General features: G+C 48.7%; 1 protein-coding gene across 1 annotated transcript in view; it reads left to right on the top strand.

The window, feature by feature from the left end:
* LOC144611320 (gametocyte-specific factor 1-like) overlaps window positions 1-16,845 on the top strand; it is a 98,867-nt gene that overhangs the window by 9,888 nt on the left and 72,134 nt on the right. The window contains exons 4-5 of the mRNA XM_078430369.1: window positions 6,630-6,699; window positions 8,744-8,874. Coding sequence (XP_078286495.1) covers window positions 6,630-6,699; window positions 8,744-8,874 — 201 coding nt within the window. The remainder of the gene's footprint in view (window positions 1-6,629; window positions 6,700-8,743; window positions 8,875-16,845) is intronic.

The following is a 16,845-nucleotide window of genomic DNA, read 5'->3' as shown; positions in this document are numbered from 1 at the left end:
GTACCTTCAGTACTTCCTCAACGCTAACCCTGACTGCTCTCATGACACCTCAATGACTGCTCCAATTTCCTCCGTCTTACTGTCTTTCTCCTTGGTAAATACAGCAGAAAATACTCATTGAGGACCTTGCCCATCTCCTGGGGCTCCACATGGATGTGACTATATTTATTTATTTTTCATATTTCAGATACAGCGCGGAAACAGGCCTTTTCGGCCCACCAAGTCCGCACCGCCCAGTGATCCCCGCACACTAACACTATCCTACACACACTAGGGACAATTTTTACATATACCCAGTCAATTAACCTACATACCTGTACGTCTTTGGAGTGTGGGAGGAAACCGAAGATCTCGGAGAAAACCCACGCAGGTCACGGGGAGAACGTACAAACTCCTTACAGTACAGCACCCGTAGTCAGGATCGAACCTGAGTCTCCGGCGCTGCATTCGCTGTAAAGCAGCAACTCTACCACTGCGCTACTCTTTTATTCCTGAGAGGTTCTACTCTCTCTCTAGTTACCCTTTTCCCCTTATGTATTTATAAAATCTTTTGGGATTGTCTTTAATGCTACCTGCCAGAGCTATATGCCAGAGCTTTTTGCCCTTCTGATCTTCTTTTTTAGTTTGTTCCTTAGTTCCTGAAACTCCTCCAGGGATGCACTTGATCCCAGCTGCCTATACCTGTCCCATGCATCCTTCTTGTTTTTGACTAACGTCACAATTTCCCTCGTCAGCCAAGCTTCCTTACGTTTGCCTTCTTTGCCTTTCACTCTAACGGGGACATACACATCCTGAGCTTTCTTCAGTACACTTTTAATACCATCCCACTTGGCCGATGTTCCTTTCCCCTCAAATAACCTGCTCCAGTCAACTTGAGCAAGACCTTCTCTCATACACTCAAAGTTGGCCTTGCCCCAGTTGAGCATTTTAACACGTGGACAACTCTCCGATCCATAACTATCTTAAACCTAATCGAATTGTGGTCACTGGTCCCAAGAGGTTCCTCCACACACATTTCATTAACTTGCCTTTCCCAAATTCCCTCTCATGTGTGGGGGCCACCACATACTGTTTAAGAAAACTTTCCTGAACACTTGAGGAATTGCACCCCATCTAAACCCTTCACGCTATGATTTTCCCAGTCTATGTTGGGAAAGTTGAAATCCCCTACTATAACAACCTTATTTGACCTGCAGCTGTCAGCAATCTCCCGGCAGATTTGCTCTTCTAATTCCCATTGACTATTTGGGGGTCTGTAGTACACCCCCAACAAGGTGATCATTTCTTTCTTGTTCCTCAGCTCCACCTATATAGGCTCACCAGACGAACCGTCCATAATGTCACTTCCAAACACAGCCGTGACATCCTCCTTAACGATCAATGCAACTCCTCCTCTTTTTTATTGATCCTTGTCTCTCCTGAAGCTCCTGTACATTGAGCTGCCAGTCCTGCCCCTCCCTTAACTAGGTTTCGTCCTATCCACGCCTTAAGCTCATCTGCCTTACCAGTCAAGCCCCTTGCATTAAAATACGTGCAGTTTAAACCAACCCTCCTTCCTCGCTCTCTGGCTTTTTGCCTTTCCCACCACCCTCCATACCAACTTCTAGCCTCTCTTGTGCCTCTGTCCTGCACGAGATCCCACCCCCCTGCAGGTCATGTCTCACTAATTTCATTTGAATTTTCTAGGGATGAAGGCAATTGATGAAGGTAGGGCAGTGGATGTTGTTAGTAGGGCGTTTAATAAGGTCTGTCATGGTAGACTGATCCAGAAGGTCAAGATGTACAGGATTTACGATGACTCGCCGCATGCATTCAGATCTGGCTTATTCATGGAAGAATTAGCCACATGGAATGTTGTGGTGGGAGGTAGTCTGGTGGAGGTCTGTGCATCATACAAACATAGAAAATAGGTGCAGGAGGAGGCCAATTGGCCCTTTGAGCCAGCACCGCCATTCATATCATATATCATATCATATATATACAGCCGGAAACAGGCCTTTTCGGCCCTCCAAGTCCGTGCCGCCCAGTGATCCCCGCACATTAACACTATCCTACACCCACTAGGGACAATTTTTACATTTACCCAGCCAATTAACCTACATACCTGTACGTCTTTGGAGTGTGGGAGGAAACCGAAGATCTCGGAGAAAACCCACGCAGGTCACGGGGAGAACGTACAAAACTCCTTACAGTGCAGCACCCGTAGTCAGGATCGAACCTGAGTCTCCGGCGCTGCATTCGCTGTAAAGCAGCAACTCTACCGCTGCGCTACCGTGCCGCCCATTGTGATTCATTGTGATTATGGCTGATCATCCACCATCAGTAACCTGTGCCTGCCTTCTCCCCATATCCCTTGATTCCACTAGCCCGTAGAGCTCTATCTAACTCTCTTTTAAATTCATCCAGTGAATTGGCCTTATGTGGCTGAGAATTCCACAAATTCACAACTCTCCAAGTGAAAAAGTTTCTTCTCGCCTCAGTTTTAAATGGCCTCCCCTTTATTCTTAGACTGTGTCCCCTGGTTCTGGACTCCCCCAACATTGGGAACATTTTTCCTGCATCCAGCTTGTCTAGTCCTTTTATAATTTTATACGTTTCTATAAGATCCCCTCTCATCCTTCTAAACTGCAGTGAATAGTCTTTCCAATCTTTCCTCATATGACAGTCCCTCCATCCCAGGGATTAACCTTGTGAACCTACGCTGCACTGCCTTAATAGCAAGGACATCCATCCTCAAATTAGGAGACCAAAACTGCACACGATGCTCCAGATGTGGTCTCACCAGGGCCCTATACAACTGCAGAAGGACTTCTTTGCTCCCATACTCAAATCCTCTCATTATGTAGGCCAATATGCCATTAGCTTTTTTCACTGCCTGCTGTACCTGCACGCTTACTTTCAGTGACTGGTGTACAAGGATACCAAGGTCTCGTTGCACTTCCCCTTTACCTAACCTGACACCAGTGAGATAATAATCCGCCTCCTTATTTTTGCTGCCAAAGTGGCACATTTATCTACATTATACTGCATCTGCCATGCATCTGCCCACTCACTCAACCAGTCCAAGTCAACCTGCAAACTCCTAACATTCTCTTCGCAGTTCACAATGCCGCCCAGCTTTGTGTCATCTGCAAACTTGCTAGTGTTACTTCTAATTTCATCATCCAAATCATTAATATATTGTAAATAGTTACGGCCCCAGCACCGAGCCTTGCAGCACTCCACTGCCTGCCATTCTGAAAAGGACCCCTTTATTCCTACTTTTTGCTTCCTGTCTGTCAACCAATTCTCTATCCATGCCAATACCCTACCCCCAATACCATATGCTCTAATTTTGCACACCAACCTCCCGTGTGGGACCTTATCAAAGGCTTTCTGACAGTCTAGACGCATTACCTACACAGGCTCTCCTTTATCCATTTTACTTGTCACATTCTCAAAAAATTCCAGAAGATTAGTCAAGCAGGATTTCCCCTTCATAAATCCATGCTGACTTGGACCAATCCTCTTACCGCTAACCAAATGCGCTGTTATTACCTCTTTAATAATTGACCCCAGCATCTTCCCCACCAGGCTAACTGGTCGATATTTCCCCGTTTTCTCTCTCGCTCCACTCTTGAAAAGTGGGATAACATTAGCTGTCCTCAATGCTGGGATCTCTGCTGTTTGTGATGTAAATGACCTAGACATGAATGTAGATGGGTTGGTGAGTATGTTTTCTGACAACACTAAAATTGGAGGAGCTGCAGACGGTGAGGAAGGTTGTCAGAAGATACATTGGGATTTCGATCAACTGCATATATGGCAGATGGGTTTAATTTAGAAATAGTGTTGAAACAGGCCCTTTGGCCCACCGAATCCGTGCTGTCCAGCGATCCCCGTACATGAACACTATCCTACACACACACACACACACACACACACGGGACAATTTACAATTTTACCAAGCCTATTAACCTACATCCTATAACCTATAAGCCTATTAATCTTTATAGTGTGGTAGGAAACTGGAGCACCCAGGGAAAACCCACGCGGTCACAGGGAGAATGTACAAACTCCGTACAGACAGCACCCATAGTCAGGATCGAACCTGGCTCTCTAGCGCTGTAAGGCAGCACCTCTACTGTTGCAGGGTAGAGGGAGACTATACGGCTCATGGCAAGACCCTTAGCAGCGTTGATGTGCCAAGGGATCTTGGAATCCAAGTATAAGTCACTTTTGGTGGCAACACTAGATAGGGTGGTAAAGAAGGCATTTGCTACACTTACTTTCATTGCTAGGGGCATTGAGTATAAGATTCAGGAAGTCAGGATGCAGCTCTATAGGACTTTGGTTAGGCCGCATTTGGAGTATTTGCAGTTCTGCTCATCCATTACGGGAAAGATGTGGAAGCTTTGGAAAGGGTGCAAAGGTGGTTTGCCAGAATGTGGTCTGGATTAGAGGGTTGCACCTGCAGGGAGAGGTTGGACATTGTTGAACATTGTTTTCTCTGGAAAGTCGCAGGTTGAGTGCAGACTTGATAGAAATATATAAAATTGTCAGAAAACTAGATACACAGTTCGAACCTTTATTCCAGAGTGAATATGTCTAACACTAGAGGGCACAGTATAAAGTGTGAGGAGAAAGTTAAATGGGAGAGTGAGGCAAGGCTGTACCGTTATGTTCTGTAAGTGTGCTGTACCGTTATGTTCTAATTAACTCAGTCATACAGCAAGGAAGCCGTCCCTTTGAGCCAATGTTCATGCTCACCTAAGATGCCCCATCTAAGCTAGTCCCGTTTGCCAGCGTTGGACCAATATCCCTCTAAACCATTCTATTCGTGTATCTGTCCAAGTGTCTGAATGATGTTGTTGTACCTGCCTCAACTACCTCCTCTGGCAGCTCGTTCCGTATGCCCATTGCACTGTGAAAAATGTGCCCCTCGGCTGCTTATTATATCTCACCTTAAACTGAAGTCCTCTGGTTATTGATTCCTCTGCCCTCGTAAGAGACTGCATTCTCCGTATCTATTCCCTTCCTGATTTTATACACCTTCATAACATAATTTCTCAGCATCCTGTGCTGATAAGGAATAAAATCCTAGCCTGTACAACCTTATCCTACAGCAGGGGACCAGCTGCTCCAGTTTCTGCCCACATTCCATACAGGCTTTGGTAAAAATTCCCTAGTTTGTCGGCTATTACTAGTGCATGGAGTATCACTAGTAATACCGTGGTCAGCATAAAACTCGGTGGGCCACGAGGTTTTACAAAATAAACTAGAGTAGACAGCATGTCCAAAACTGTACATAATACTTAAAATGTGGCCTCACCAACATGATGTACAACTGTAACATAACATCTTAACTTCTATACTCAATATCCTGACTGCTCCTGTGGGAATTGTGTCCAGCTGCAACTCCTTACAGAACTGAAACTGTGGCTGGATGACCTGAGGATCGTCTGGGAGAATGGGAGCTTCATAGATAGGAGTTGCAGTGGGGTGGTCATGCCTAAGGTACAGGAAAGGAGTAAGCACCGAGCAGGCCTTTAGGCCCACAATGTTTGTGCTGAACATGACACCAGATTAAACTGATCTCATCTGCCTCAACATGATCCATATCACTCTATTCCCTGCATACCATGTGCCTATCTCAAAGTTTCTTAAATGCCACTATCGTATCTGCCGCCATCACCACCCCAGGCAATGTGTTCCACGTCCCCACCACTGTGTAAAAAAGGACTTGCCACCACATCTGCATTAAACTTTCACCCTCTCACCTCATAGGGAATCAGTTCAGGACAGCGATAATGTGTTTTATGATGAGGAGCATTTCTCTCATGGAGCATTGTGAGAAAGAAACACTCCCTCAAAGTACAGTGGTCTGAATGTTCAATGGTTCCTTTATTATCACTTGTAGCAAGGTACAGTGAGATTCGTATTTGTGTACCGATCAGTAACATTATTGCAATACACGAGTACAATCCCCAGTTAAGCACATAATGCATAGAAACAGCGCACATATGCAATAGTTGCCACGTTTTGGTGCCATTTCGGAGTCCCAACTGGAACTAGCCATAAAGACCTGTTGCAGCTGTTGCCTCCATCCGGTCGTCCCATGAACCATTGTGCTTCTCCTTGCTGGGCCATCTTCACCCCTTCTGCCCCGGGGATGTCTCTCGTAGCCGATTTGAAGGCATGGAGTGTAAGACTGGTTCTTCCTACCATCCCTTGTCCAGTGTCCGCCACTCGCTAACTCCCAGCTCCTCTCTGGTTCCCATTCTACGGGGCAAGCAGGGTCTGGGCTGAGTGACTTCCATCTCCGGGTTCCACGGCAGGCGGGCCAGGCCTACTGGCGGAGAATGGGCGCGGCTTGCCAGGACCTTCTGCCGCGACCAGAGGAATACAAAGAAATAGGCATTCTGGATAAGAGCTGGTGAAAGGTGAGTCAGGGGAGGGAGAATATGGTTGATCTTGTAGAAAGGTAGAGCACTCTTTGGAGGGAAAGTAGCCTTATGCTGCTCCTGATTTGTACCTTTCCCCCTGTGTTGATCAAGGTGCCTCTGTTCATGGTGCACCTTATGTAGAAGCTTTGAACTTTTCTGTTCACTTTTCCACTAAATTTTACTCTTGGAACTTATGTCCTGCAGATGAGGATGAATCTTCTGGTGCGTTCATCTATGGATACACCAACCTAAACCAAAACTGCTCTAAAGCCAAGTAGGTATCACAGAATGAAAAAGGATGACGCTTTGATTTTATTATTGCTGGCATATTTCCCCCAAGTTCAAAGTTGACATGGATGGTTGGCAGGTGGGAGGATATGAGAAGAGTAGCAGAAGTAGAACAGTTCAGATTGGTGCATATGAACTGTGTAGGAAGAATCCTATGAAGTAAACTGGGAGGACCTATATATCGCGGTATTAAAGGGGAGGGGCAGAGACTGGTGTGCGGCAGGTGGAACCAGCTGGGGAGGGGATGATGGATGGATGAAGTCGGGTGAGGGGACAGGGTGGGAAGATGAACAAAGGGAGAAGGAACACGAGGTAGAGGGATACATGTGTGGGGCCACATGAGGGGTGTGTGTTACCTGAAATTGCAACATTCCACATTCACACTACTACATTCACGTTCCCCCCTTCCCCGTGGCCGACCTGCCTCGCCCGCCCCACACCACCACATGCCCCGGCCCACCCGCACCACCACATGGCCCGGCCCCCCGCACTGCACCAGTTACCCCGGCCCACCCGCACTGCACCACATGCCCCGGCCCACCCGCACTGCACCATATGCCCCGGCCCGGCCACCCCACACTGCACCAGTTACCCCGGCCCACCCGTACTGCACCACATGCCCCGGCCCACCCGCACTGCACCAGTTACCCCGGCCCACCCGCACTGCACCACATGCCCTGGCCTAGCCGCACTGCACCACATGTCCCAGCCCACCCCCACCCGCACTGCACCAGTTACCCCGGCCCACCCGCACTGCACCACATGCCCCGGCCCACCCGCACTGCACCAGTTACCCCGGCCCACCCGCACTGCACCACATGCCCTGGCCCACCCGCACTGCACCAGTTACCCCGGCCCACTCGCACTGCACCACATGCTCTGGCCCGGCCCACCCGCACTGCACCACATGCCCCGGCCAAACCCGCACTGCACCACATGCCCCAGCCCACCCGCACTGCACCACATGCCCCAGCCCACCCCCACTGCACCACATGCCCCGGCCCACCCGCGCTGCACCACATGCCCTGGCCCAGCCCACCCGCACTGCACCACATGCCCCGGCCCACCCGCACTGCACCACATGTCCCGGCCCACCCACACTGCACCAGTTACCCCGGCTCACCCGCACTGCACCACATGCCCCGGCCCACCCACACTGCACCACATGCTCTGGCCAGGCCCACCCGCACTGCACCACATGCCCCGGCCCACCCGCACTGCACCACATGCCCCGGCCCACCCGCACTGCACCGCATGCCCCGGCCCACCCCCACTGCACCGCATGCCCCGGCCCACCCGCACTGCACCACATGCCCCGGCCCACCCGCACTGCACCACATGCCCCGGCCCACCTGCACTGCACCACATGCCCCAGCCCACCCGCACTGCACCAGTTACCCCGGCCCACCCGCACTGCACCACATGCCCCAGCCCACCCGCACTGCACCACATGCCCTGGCCACCCCACACTTTACCCGTTACCCTGGCCCACCCACACTGCACCACATGCCCTGGCCGTGCCAGTGGTCCCACCTCGTGGATCATCTGTGGAGGAATCCTTCCCCAGCTCATCTGCGGCCCATCAGCAGCAGCAGGTCAGGAACCCTCTGTGCCCAGAGTTTCAGCCAGACCCAGGTCCTGAGGCAGAGAGGGCCTACTCCACCGTCTCCTGGTGCCAGGGACAGGGGGAAGATGTTGAGGTGTGATGTAGATTGTTCCTGTGGTGGGCACCTCCTGAACATTGGCGTTTGACGACCCACCCTCTACAGGCCTCAGATGAGCTGGGGGAGGATTCGCCCTCTTCCTTGCCCAGGACACCTGACCCAAATGCCGCCTAACCAGATGGGACTGGGCCGTGTGGAGGGAGCTTCCCTCTGCATTTGATGCTGACCACACCTGAGAATCTGCACAAGCTCCCTCATCTGAGTGGCTGCAGAATTCCATTCTGTGTCAATAGATATTTAGTCAAATGTGAGGGAGGTGGTGATTGTTGCGGAACTGTGCTTATTTCATTGTTCCCTTTTCTGTAGTAGCCTTTCAGCGTATGAAAGCAGCAATAACATCACGGCTGGGGTTCGAGCTCCTCGATCATTTCCAGAGCAGCTTTCACTCTCAAATACTCACCTGGGATCAATACCATTTATTCGTCCTTGGAGAATCGGTAAGGGAGAGAATGATTTTGGCGTAAAAATAATGTCGCTAGCCAGCAGATGTAATGTTGCATGGTTTCTTCCTTTCCACAGCTTGTGTTTCGGTCGGTTCGCAAAGCTGTGAGTGTCAGTCATTCAGGAAATGTGGTGTTGGTGGCATTTACATTGAGGGGATGGGCTGGGCAGGGTGCAGTCACGCTGGGCTTAACACAAGGGTCCTCTTGAGTGTGATGGCAGAGTTTTGTCATTCATGCTGAAGCAGATGTTGAAATCTGAAGAAGGCACTTGCCAGTTGGTGTACAGCAAGGTCCCGTACACAATGGAAGGGAGTAGTGTGTAGCCTAGTTTGAGGCAAGTTGAGGCGTAAATTCTGACCAGCCGACTGCATAGCCCTCCATCAGCACTGCCTCCCTTCAGAGAGAATTTCCGTACAGTTTTGTTGTACAGTGAATCTCATTCTTGGTACTGTCTTTAACATTGTATAGCATGGCACAGGAACAAGCTCTTTGGCCAACAGTGTCTGTCAAGTCAAGTCAAGTCAATTTTATTTGTATAGCACATTTAAAAACAACCCACGTTGACCAAAGTGCTGTACATCTGATTAGGTACTAAGGAAAAAAATAGTAAGATTAAATGAGAACTTACCAGTTCGAAGTTTGATCTGTATTTTATGAGGAGTTACGATGAGGGACTACGTGAAGACCCCGTCCAGCACGCATGCGCGACATTCTTCAAAGCAGCGGTGTGGATTCACAGAAAAAACACAATGATTGAAATAAACATAGTAAAGAAAGGATAAGAACTTAATTACCAGTTGATCTGTATAAAAGAGGGTGGGAGCGGAGGGCACGTAGTCCCTCATCGTAACTCCTCATAAAATACAGATCAAACTTCGAACTGGTAAGTTCTCATTTAATCTTACTATTTTATTTCGGAGTCACGTGAGTGACTACGTGAAGACTTCAAAGCTCTGTGATTCCGAACCGTGTACCAGCTCATGCTTCACTCACTGTCTGAAGACCTTAGAGGGAGGAAGTATGTTATCGCAATCAAGAACCCTGTTTGTGAACAAAAAAGGTTTATTAATGACAACAAAGAACAGAGAGCTCCCCAGGGCTCAAATTAAATATTATCTGCAGACTCTAAAATTCTGTCTGCAAATGTAGCAGGTTGCGCCAGCGGTTTATTATAAAACCTTTGGAAAGTTCTTTCCGAGGACCATCCTGCTCTGGCCAGAATATGGTCGATAGGCACGTCCATTCGACTAGCCGCCGACGTAGATGCAGCCCTGGTGGAGTGAGATTTGTAAACATTAGTATTCACTCCTGCGGACTTAAGCACCTGCTTGAGCCACCTTGAAATGGTTTGGCTCGTCACCTGACCATGAGGCTTCTTGTGGCTTATCCATAAGGCTTTTTCTCTCCCTCTTAAGTTGTATGTTGTGTCTATGTAATTGGCGAGATGGGTCTTGGCACACAGCCGTGGGTCAGATGAATATGCCCAGAACTCCATGACTGGAGGCGTGGTACCTGGTCTAGTTTGTTTGACCAGTCCCTGAATATGGAATGTGAAACAGTCCAATGACTCTGTCATGCTGTCCAGCCTCAGAAGGTGGAGGGACTGTACCCTTTGAGCTGACACTGGTGCCATGAGCATGACTGATTTCAGTGTAAGTTGTTCCAGCGTGAGTGCCCTGGGCGGTGGCCATCCCCTAAGGTACGTCAGCACAATGCTGACATCCCAGATCTGAGTGTACCTTGGTCTGGGGGAATTGGTGTTAAAAAATGCACCTCATGATTTTTACCACTAATGGATGGGACCCCAAAGTCAGTTGTCCTGCTGCTGGAACCAAATAAGCTGACAACGCACTCCTGGCTGTATTTATGGCGCTGTAGCTGAGTCCTTCCCGATGTAATCCAACCAGGAACTCCACAACACTGGTGGCTGTCGCTGTAGTGTAGGTAGTTCCTGTTTTGGAGCAATACCGTTCCCATTTCCTTATGTTGGTCAGGTATTGTCTCCTGGTGGACTCCCGGTGGGATGCGGTCATCATGTTGATGGCGTCCTCAGACAGTCCCAGGCCCAGTAGAGGTCTTTTTAGAATCTGCAAGCCAGGAGATTGACTCTGTCATGGCACGGGTGACTAATGCCTGACACTGGGTGGATTAATAATTCCGGACTGCTGGGGAATTCCAACGGTGTTTCGACAGCCATGTCGAGGGCCACTGGGAACCATGGCTGTGTAGGCCAGTCGGGTGTTATCAAGATTCCTGAAGCGGAATCCAATTGAATCTTGCGTGACAGCCGACTGATGAGGCAGAAGGGAGGAAAAGCATAAAAGAACATTTTCCCCCAATGCAGCGTGAATGCATCAACTGCTGCTGCCTCAGGGTCTGGTTCCCAAGCGACATATGTTGGTACCTGGTGATTCAGCCTGGATGCAAATAGGTCGATATCTGGTGTGCCATATTGCTTTGTAATTTCGGCAAATACTTTGGGATTTAACATCCATTCGATGTTATCGTTAAATTTGCGTGACCTGGTGTCTGCCACTGTATTTTGCTTACCTGGTAGGTAAGTTGCTGATAACCAAGTATGTCTTTCGACACACCATTGCCAGATTAGGTTGACCAATTTGTCACACGATATCGACTTTACACCACCCATGTGTTTGATATAAGCCACCACCGTGGTATTATCTAATTGCAACCGGACATGTGCATGATGCGTATTAGATGAATATGCTTTTAAACCATAAAACGCACCCAACATTTCTAAATAGTTGATACCCCGTGTCTGTAGGCAAGATGATTTAGAATTAGTCCATCTGCCCCCTGTGCTGGATTGCATGTTAGTTGCTCCCCAGCCCAAAGCACTGGCATCCGTTTGCATGGTTAATACTGGGTTGGTTATTATTATGGGACTGGAACTGAGCCTAATGTTCCTTGTCCACCATTGTAACTCTGGAATGGATTCAGCAGTTAAATACATGGCTCGGTCAAAGTGACCTGAGTTTTGCTTTAGTGCGTGCACTTTTGCTCTTTGTAAATTTTTGGTAGTGCAAAGGTCCAAATTGTACAGCTGGAAAAGCTGCTACCATTTTACCAAACTCTAGCTACCTGCCGTATGGTTGGCTGACGTTTATTCATTAGTTCGTGGCATGATAGTGCCAATTCTGATGCTTTCCCCTTCGGCAGAGTTACAAACATGCGAACAGTATCAATCGTAAATCCAAGATAGTCCATGGTAGTGGACGGTGTAAAATTGGATTTATCTGGATGTATGACAAACCCCAAAGTTTCAAACAAACGTTTGGTAAGGCTTTAAATTGCCATAGCTGTTTCATCCAGATAAACTTTAAGTATTTACGATGCTCCTTGTGTATGGGTACTGAGTAGTAAGCATCTTTTAAATCAATGCCTGCTAGAAAGTACCCTCTAGAAATCAAAAGTCTGGCGGTTTCAAAAGTTTCCATCTTGAAATGTGTATAGTTAACTGACTCGTTAAACGTAGTTAAGTCAATGATGATGCGACATCCACCATCTTTTTTAGTTTTAGTGAAAATATTAGACACAAATTCCAAAGGTTCATGTTTTGTTCTTTCAATGACACCTTTTGCTAGTAGCCTCATGTTCAGCTTGACCCTCTTGTTTCTCTTTGAGTGAGAGGGTGAATACCCTTTGGGGTATAAGCTGAACTGGCGGAATATTTTTATGAACAAAGTCAATTTTATAGCCATGAATGCAGCTTAGTATGTACTTGTCATTAATGATGGTTTCCCATGCATCCAAAAACCAGTGCAATCTCCCCCCTGATAGTATAGAGCCCGTACTGGTCATATGCTGAGAGGGACCAGACCCACCTACCTCCATGGTTACTGGTGCTACTTCTGCCTCTTCGCTGGACGATGAGGTGTCTGCTGGGCTGTAGAGGCCTGCTGTTGGCGTTGATGTTGTTGGGGGTGGCACATTTTCCATGGGGTCCGCTCTGGGCCCTGGCCTAAAAAAGGCTTACGGGGAATGGTTGCGGGCCCCGAGCTTTCACCAGTCCCATATGGTGGTCGACGACTGGTGGACGCCGTGGGGTACTGCCGCCTGGGTTTGTTGGGTCTGCTCGGTCCTAAACCTGCCCTCACGAGACCAAAGGTCTTGGACTCTTCCTCTAGGTCTTTCACCTTTTTTGGAAGGTCCTTTACAAAAAGCAGAATTGGAGGTTCTGAACCCGGTGTTTTGCAAGCCTGCAAACTTAGGGTTGAGGGCAGGCTTGATGATCTCATATTGAGTGGTGCACAGCAGAGCTAATGTATCTTGCTGATTTGTGGAGATGTCCACACCATCAATGGACCGAGCATATGATTTTCTGGAGCTTCAACTCCAGGTTCCTGATGTTCTGCCCCAGATGTCCCCAAATTTGGCTGTTTACAGCTGGTACATGCAATGATGTACAATTTTCTGGGGCTGTATATAGCTCAAAGGGCCTCATTGACCACCCGTTCTTGTAGGGGTTTTGAGGACAGGTGGTCAATGCTGGCTGCAAGTTTTTGGCTCTAAAAGCCGACCCCCTCGTGGAATGACCACGTAGCGGTTGACCACACCCAGCAGCTCTTCCTGATCCTGTACACCCTGCGTACTCCGGAGATCTTCAGCCAAGAACCCATCTTGTTGACCAGCCCAGACCTGGTCGCCAATGCTGCCTTCAAAAGAAGGTGAGGCAATGGCCAGTGCCACAAAGGGCACTGCGGGAGTGCCTGGGCGCTCTGGGCCCTCCCTTGGCGAGTCTGCTGCTGCTCTCTCAGCAGATCTCGCTGGAGCATTTGCTCCATAAGCCGTTTGGCTTTAGGCGGCTGCCAGTGCCGCTGTGTAGCGGTGTGGCATCTTCATCCGAAACGTCGGACACTACCGCCCGGTTCTGGCTGCAGGTACCTCCAGCTCGCTGCTCAGGCTGCACTAGCGGTGCTGGGCTCGGCTCGGTAGTTGCTGCCGCCTCTTGCCCCCCCTCCAAAGAACGTTCCTCAACGGAAGACGAACGGGGGCAAGCTGAAATTTCTTTCCTCTGGTCTTGCTCATCTTGTGTACCTAAAGCAGACCAGAGAAAATACTCACGGCCACGGTAGACTTACCTGTCGGCCCGACTTTTTAGTTTGTAGCGGGAGCACCTTGAACTCCCGTTCGTCGCGGGTGCACTGCGTGAACGCTAATGTCGCGCATGCGTGCTGGACGGGGTCTTCACGTAGTCACTCACGTGACTCCGAAATAAAATGAAACATACAGTAGCACACAAACATAACAGCACATACAAAACAGTTCACAGCGCCTCCTCAATGAGCCTCAAACGCTAGGGAGTAGAAATAGGTTTTGAGCTTGGACTTAAAGGAGTCGATGGAGGGGGCAGTTCTGATGGGAAGAGGGATGCTGTTCCACAGTCTAGGAGCTGCAACCGCAAAAGCGCGGTCACCCCTGAGCTTAAGCCTAGACCGCGGGATAGTGAGTAGCCCCAAGTCGGCCGACCTGAGGGACGTGGAGTTAGAGAGGTGGGTTAGAAGATTTTTGATGTAGGCGTGATGTGGTCCCTTTTACGGGTACCCGTCAGGAGTCTCGCTGCGGCGTTTTGGACCAGTTGCAGGCGGGACAGGGAAGATTGGCTGATCCCAGTGTATAGGGAGTTGCAGTAGTCTAGGCGGGAGGAAATGAAAGCGTGAATGATTTTTTCAGTGTCGTTAAATTGGAGGAAAGGTTTGATTTTAGCTATGGTACGAAGTTGGAAGAAGCTGGCTTTTACCACAGCGTTGACTTGCTTGTCAAATTTTAATGCAGAGTCAAATATCACGCCGAGGTTTTTGACATGCGGTTTGACTAGGCAGGATAGGCTTCCAAGACTGCCTGTTATCGATTTGATGGAGTCGGGGGGGGGCCGAATAGGATGACCTCAGACTTGCTCTCGTTTAATTGGAGGAAGTTCTGTGCCATCCAACATTTTATGTCCTCAAGGCAGTGTAAGAAGCTGTTTAAATTTGACTGGTTGTTGGGTTTCAGGGGGAGGTAAAGCTGAGTGTCATCGGCATAGCAGTGGAAAGAAATGCCGTGCCTTTGAATGATTTGGCCAAGGGGGAGCATGTATAGAGAGAAGAGAATGGGGCCTAGGATGGAGCCTTGTGGAACTGTATCGAACGCTGCGCTGAGGTCGAGAAGGAGCAGGATTGCACAGTCGCCGGTGTCGATGGCGAGAAGCAGGTCGTTGTGCACCTTCAACAAGGCAGACTCTGTGCTGTGGTGGGCTCTGAAACCTGACTGGAAACTTTCCAGGATGGTGATTTGGTGTAGATAAGGCACTAATTGGTTTAGAATTGCCTTTTCAAGGACTTTTGACAGGAATGGCAGTTTGGAAATGGGTCTGTAGTTGCTAGGCTGGTCTGTGCCAAATATGATGCCAAGTTACACTAATGTCTCTACCTAGACATGATCCATATCCCTCTATTCTCTGCATATCCATGTGTCTATCGAAAAATCTCTTAAATGTGACTGTCGTATCCGCCTCCACCACCACCCCAGGCAGCGCAGTTTAGACATTCACTCGGTGTGTAAAAAACACTTGCCCTGCATATTTCCTTTAAACTTTGGCCCCTCTCACCTTAAAGCCGTGGCGTCTAGTCTTTCACATTTCCACCCTGGGAAAAAGTTCTGACCTTATCTGTGCCTCTCATAATTTTATATACTTTCATCCTCAGCCTGCGATGCTCTACAGTAAAAATCCAAGTTTGTCCAACCACCACCTCTAATCCATGGAATCATTTTGGTAAACATCATGCTCTCCAAAGTCATCTTTTGGGGCGACCAGAACTGCGCACTCCAAATGAGGCCGTACCAAAGGTCTATGAAGCTGCATCATGACTTCCTAACTATTATACCCAATGCAACAATAATACCATGTGCTTTCTTTACTACTCTATCTACTTTCAGGGAGTGATGGACTTGGACCCCAACATCCCTTTGTACATATGCTGTTAATAGACAATAGGTGCAGGAGTAGGCCATTCGGCCCTTCGAGCCAGCACCACCATTCAATGTGATCATGGCTGATCATTCTCAATCAGTACCCCGTTCCTGCCATCTCCCCATACCCCCTGACTCCGCTATCCTTAAGAAAGCATCCAGAGAATTGGCCTCCACTGCCTTCTGAGGCAGAGAATTCCACAGATTTACAACTCTGACTGAAAATGTTTTTCCTCATCTCCGTTCTAAATGGCCTACCTCTTATTCTTAAACTGTGGCCCCTGGTTCTGGACTCCCCCAACATTGGGAACATCTTTCCTGCCTCTCACGTGTCCAATCCCTTAATAATCTTATATGTTTCAATAAGATCCCCTCTCATCCTTCTAAATTCCAGTGTATACAAGCCTAGTCGCTCCAGTCTTTCAACATACGACAGTCCCGCCATTCCGGGAATTAACCCAGTGATAATACGCTACACGCCCTCAATAGCAAGAATATCCTTCCTCAAATTTGGAGACCAAAACTGCCAAAGGTGCTGTCTCACTAGGGCCCTGTACAACTGCAGAAGGACCTCTTTGCTCCTATACTCAACCCCTCTTGTTATGAAGGCCAACATTCCATTGGCTTTCTTCACTGCCTGCTGTACCTGCATGCTTACTTGTAGTGACTGATGCACTAGGACACCCAGATCTCGTACATCCTCTTTTCCTAACTTGACACCATTCAGATAATAATATGCCTTCCTATTCTTACCACCAAAGTGGATAACCTCACACTTATCCACATTAAACAGCATCTGCCATGCATTTGCCCACTCACACAACCTGTCCAAGTTATCCTGCAACCTCTTAGCATCTTCCTCACAGTTCACACTGCCACCCAGCTTTGTGTCATCTGCAAATTTGCTATTGTTACTTTTAATCCCTTCATCCAAGTCATTAATGTATATTGTAAATAGCTGCAGTCCCTGCACCGAGCCTTGCGGTACCCCAC

This window comes from Rhinoraja longicauda, chromosome 40 (genome assembly GCF_053455715.1).
Source record: "Rhinoraja longicauda isolate Sanriku21f chromosome 40, sRhiLon1.1, whole genome shotgun sequence".
NCBI classification, from domain to species: domain Eukaryota; kingdom Metazoa; phylum Chordata; class Chondrichthyes; order Rajiformes; family Arhynchobatidae; genus Rhinoraja; species Rhinoraja longicauda.
The sequence above is the reverse complement of the archived record's forward strand: the minus strand, read 5'-3'. Positions and strand labels throughout refer to the sequence as shown.